Genomic DNA, 5319 nt, shown 5'->3' with positions numbered 1-5319 from the left:
ACCACAACCTTGGAAGATAGCTCAAGAACCAATGTAGCCTGTTGGAAATTAAATGAATGATAGATGTATTGTCTAAATGCAATATAGGTCTACAATAACTTTGACAATGTATTTTACTTAGACCATGAGTTGCCAACGATTTGACAGACATAGGAAGTGATGGGTCTACTATATGTTGAAATGTTTTGGACTCTAATAGCCTATATTTATGTTTTGTTCAGGTCCAGTATATGTCTTGTAACATGGATATTGATGACATAAAGTGAATACATGACTCATATTGACAGGCAGAAAACAGAGCACTATGACCCAGTGGAGATGTGCTCTCCTCTCCAGTAGAACCATTGTGATCAAAGCTGCATGTTTACTGTCATGCCTGTCAGAGGCAGGCAGCAGCATCAGCTGTATAAAACCAAGGGTGGAGGTCTCATCACCATTCAACTAGAGAAGGACTGACGCAGCCTGCAAGACAATTCCAGGCGGGAAGGATTACAATGCAAATGGGAAGCTAGCAGTTGCAACATTTGACAGATGTCTGCAAGTCATTGTTCTTTCATTGGTATCAATATATATTTTGATATCAACTTTCTATATACCATTTGTTTTGTTTAGATAGCTAAACTGTTAATTGCGAACAGATGTTGCTATACATTTTCAGATAACATTATGGATATTTACGTCAAAATCAACAATTTTACATCCAACATTATAATCGTTTCTGCAATGAATGAAAATGAAGAAGAAACGGACACAAATACTTTCCTCTCCCAAAATATTTTACTAGATTGATTGAAATGAATTAAGAACATTTTGGAGACTTGGCGACATAAGAACTGACCACACTGTTTCAAGTGATAAATCAGTGATGGAGAAAAACGCCACAGGTCACCTCGAGCCAACTCCTGCTTTATATGGACTAATAATGAATTTCACCAACGATACCTATGTGACAAAATCTTCAGAGCTGGAGGGAAATGAAGAGAGTCTAGCTTATCAAACCAGTTTGGCAGTGATTCTCTTCGTTTTCACACTCGCCACTACTTTATCCAACGCATTTGTCATTGCAACGATTTATCAGTCGAAAAAACTGCACACTCCAGCAAACTTTCTTATAGCGTCTCTAGCTGTCACCGACCTCTTGGTGTCCATTTTGGTGATGCCAATATGCGTCCTGTACACGGTGAGTCACACCTGGACTTTGGGACAAGTTATATGTGACATTTGGTTATCCTCAGATATAACATGTTGCACTGCTTCTATCCTTCACTTATGCGTAATCGCTTTGGATCGATACTGGGCAATAACAGACGCCGTTGAGTACTCCAAAAAGCGCACGCCAGCGCGCGCGGTGGGGATGATCGCGACTGCCTGGGTCATCGCAATCTGTATCTCCCTGCCTCCGCTTTTCTGGCGCCAGGTGAAGGCAGAGGAGTTGACTGAATGTAATGTCAACACGGACCACATTTTCTACACTATTTACTCCACGTTTGGAGCATTCTACATCCCCACTTTACTGCTTATCGTGCTTTATGGAAGAATATATGTGGAAGCCCGTAAGATCATTTTGAAACAGTCACCCAAAAAGGTAGGGAAAAGATTTACTTCCGCGCGCCTGGTCACGAACTCCCCTGGATCTGTGGCATCGACATCACCTTTGCAGTGTGGAAGACATGATACCCACTCCGGTGACACGGGTTCCTTGGCAAGTGAGAACCAAGTGAAAGTAACCGTGTCTGACGCACTTTTGGAGAAAAAAAGAATCTCAGCCGCTAGGGAAAGGAAAGCGACCAAAACATTGGGAATAATATTAGGCGCATACATTATATGCTGGTTACCCTTTTTCATATACACCCTGGTGGTGGCCACCTGTGAAACTTGTTTTTACACCGAGTTGTTTGACTTTTTCAATTGGCTTGGTTATCTCAACTCGTTAATCAATCCAATTATATATACCATGTCCAATGATGACTTTAAAAAAGCTTTCCATAAACTCTTGCGCTTCAGATGTTGCAGATCCTGAAAATATGTCTTCTGTGCCTTTTTTTGTTTGCATTATTGTTCTATAGAATACAAAGAAATGATTGAACACGTTTATCATACCAGTATCTCTGCACATTGTAAATATGGTACTGGAACTGACCCTGTACATAGCTCACCTACTTCTCGGACTCTTCTTATTTCTTATTTCTATTTCTGGGGTGTTTTTGTTCTACCTTATGTTATTTTAGGTAGTACATTGATATTGATACATGCATTTTTGGGTTTAAAGCTTGCGATAAGCGTTTGCATAATGATGACCTTTTAGGGACCTACATTTTTACGAAGTCGCCAACGTTGCGCAATCCTCAAATTAAGGTTTAATATGTAATACAGCTATACTTGATCCGATTATAATAAATTGTGAATACAACTGAACAAAATCACAGTTGGAAAATTCAGATTTGTTGTTTGTGTTTTGCAAGGGCTCCAATTTGGGGAATATGTTGGCGCGCGGCGCATTGCTTGATATTCCCAGGGTGACTGACCCTAATGCATTTCATATCCTGCACCATTAGTAGGCCGTAGAGCTCTCCAAACCAGACTGGACTAAAAGCATTATTTCTGTACATTGGCTAGCTATGACATTGTGTTTTTTTGTTTTTGTTTTGCATACACATGTGTGTACATAGGCCGAATTATCATTTCGTTTTCTTTGTAAAACTGTCACATGGAAATAAGGGATGTTACTGTATTTATTATATCAGGATAAGTGATGGAAAGGATTATGATACGATCAAACTGTATTAGTTCACTATTGGTTCACTATTAGCATGTTAAAGATCAGTGGTTCCCAAACACATACCCCCTCTAGCACTAGGGTCAGCTCACTCTCAAATGTTGTTTTTTGCCATAATTGTAAGCCTGACACAGACACACAACGCGATACATTTATTAGACATAAGAATGAGTGTGAGTTTTTGTTACTGCCGGCTCGTGGGAAGTGACAAAGAGCTCTTATAGGACTAGGCCACAAATAATAATATAATAATAATCAATAATTTCGCTCTTTATTTAACCATCTTACATATAAAACCTTATTTGTTCATCTAAAATTGTGAATAACTCACCACAGGTTAATGAGAAGGGTGTGCTTGAAAGGATGCACGTAACTCTGCAATGTTGGGTTGTATTGGAGAGAGTCTCAGTCTTAAATCATTTTCCACACACAATCTGTGCCAGTATTTAGTTTACATGCTAGTGACGGCCGACAATCCACTCTCACATAGGTACGTGGTTGCAAAGGGCATCAGTGTTTTAACAGCGCGATTTGCCAAGGCAGGATAATCTGAGCGCAGACCAAACCAGAAATCTGTCAGTGGCTTCTGATTAAATTCAATTTTCACAGAACCGCTTATTGCAATTTCGACGAGGCTCTCTTGTTCAAATATTTTTAAGTGGACTGGAGGCAGGGCATGAAAGGGATAATGAATCCAGTTGTTTGTGTCATCCGTTTCCGGAAAGTACCTGCGTAATTGCACACCCAACTCACTCAGGTCCTTCGCTATATCACGTTTGACATTGTCCGTAAGCTTGAGTTAAGTTGCACACAAAACATTATACAATGCTGGAAAGAACTGTGTGTTGTCCTTGCTAATGCAGACAGAGAAGAGCTCCAACTTCTTAATCATAGCCTCAATTTTGTCCCGCACATTGAATATAGTTTCGGAGAGCCCCTGTAATCCTAGTTTCAGATAATTCAGGCGAGAAAAAAACATCACGCAGATAGGCCAGTCGTGTGAGAAACTCGTCATCATGCAAGTGGTCAGACAAGTGAAAATTACGGTCAGTAAAGAAAACTTTAAGCTCTCTCTCAATTTAAAAAAACGTTGTCAATATTTTGTCCCTTCATAACCAGTGTTGTAAAAGCTTTACATGGTTCCTGCCCATGTCATTGCATAGTGCAGAACATACACGAGAGTTCAGGGGCTTTGCTTGAACAAAGTTAACCTTTTTCACTGTAGTGTCCAAATGTATTCCAAGCTGTCAGGCAGCAAGAGCCTCTCGGTGGATGCTGCAGTGTACCCAAGTGGTGTCGGGAGCAACTGCTTGCACGCGCGTTACCACTCCACTATGTCTCCCTGTCATGGCTTTTGCGCCATCAGTACAGATACCAACATGAGCAGCAGCTACGTTTGGCTACATACGGACCGTTAGTGGAATTCCTGCGAGAGAGTAACTGTTAATGTGATTGGATGTTAATTATTTGAGTAGGCTACCTGTATTTGACATTGTGTTGTTATTTCGCTGAACACAAGATGGTTTAATTTTATTTTTGGCAGTGAAACGAGGCTACTCAGGCGAGAAAAAACTCATCCAAATGTATATCCCCGTTGGAAAATATAAATGGACTGTTTGAAAATGTGAAAAAAATACATATATATATATTTTATGTGAATCACATTTTTATTTGGCGTAACCCCGACGGCATTGCGCGTACCCCTGGGGGTACAGTTTGGGAATACCTGTTATAGATCAACTGATGCTCAACCTTGGCTCATGAACAAGTCTTGAGTTACAAGGTGACCAATGTTCTTTAGAACTTTTAAATGAGCCTGTAAAAGCTGAATCCCTGGGATAGTCACAAAGTTAATTGCTTGACTGGGTGTGGAAATCTTTTATTAGGGTTCCAAGGAAGAAAGCCAGGATTCACAGAACCTGAATGTCAAACACAGACCCAGACTGGTTTTATTGTGGGTGATATTTACCCAATAGACATGACAGCTGATGAATACATTCAATTTGACTGAACAAACATGCAGTGTTTAACAGTGTGTGTCTGTATGTGTTGGTGTATTTGAACTGTATGGTCATACATTGAAGTGTATACATGTCTCTGTTTGTTCTGGCTAACATCAGCTACAAAATAATTTACTGTCTTGAATTACATAAGAGAACCATGTCAAGATACAGACAATTAATCAAACCCCTTGGCATTGATTTGTGAAACATTGTGTTCTACAATAAGGCCTAAGGCTTGCCATACATGTGAATATTTGGAAATATTTTTTTGCATTATGAAATGCTGTAAAATAAAAGCTTCTGCAATGAAATACTGTTCCATGAGAGAAAAATTAATTAGAAAAAGGAATCTACAAATTTGAAGTATCATATGGTGTTATTACAGTGTAGAGTCCACCATCTGAGTGCACCATTTGATGTGGTGATCACAGTCATGCACACACACAAACGCCGCTATCACCCGCCTCGCCTTGTCATCCATTGACCTCTGACCTCTTACACTTGATTTGCTACAGCGCAGAGCAGCACCATTGTCAGTGG

The 5319-nt window shown here is 40.0% G+C and overlaps 1 protein-coding gene across 1 annotated transcript; it reads left to right on the top strand.

Annotated features, from left to right (window-relative positions):
- The first annotated feature begins 371 nt into the window (after window positions 1-371).
- LOC129811413 (5-hydroxytryptamine receptor 1B-like) lies at window positions 372-5090 on the top strand. Its single transcript, XM_055862700.1, has one exon. The coding sequence runs from the start codon at window positions 866-868 to the stop codon at window positions 2018-2020; it is 1155 nt and encodes a 384-aa protein (XP_055718675.1). The 5' UTR covers window positions 372-865; the 3' UTR covers window positions 2021-5090.
- Window positions 5091-5319: the final 229 nt, after the last annotated feature.

This window comes from Salvelinus fontinalis, chromosome 15 (assembly GCF_029448725.1).
Source record: "Salvelinus fontinalis isolate EN_2023a chromosome 15, ASM2944872v1, whole genome shotgun sequence".
Taxonomy (NCBI): Eukaryota; Metazoa; Chordata; class Actinopteri; order Salmoniformes; family Salmonidae; genus Salvelinus; species Salvelinus fontinalis.
Note: the sequence above shows the minus strand (reverse complement) of the source record. Positions and strands in the feature narration are given on the sequence as shown.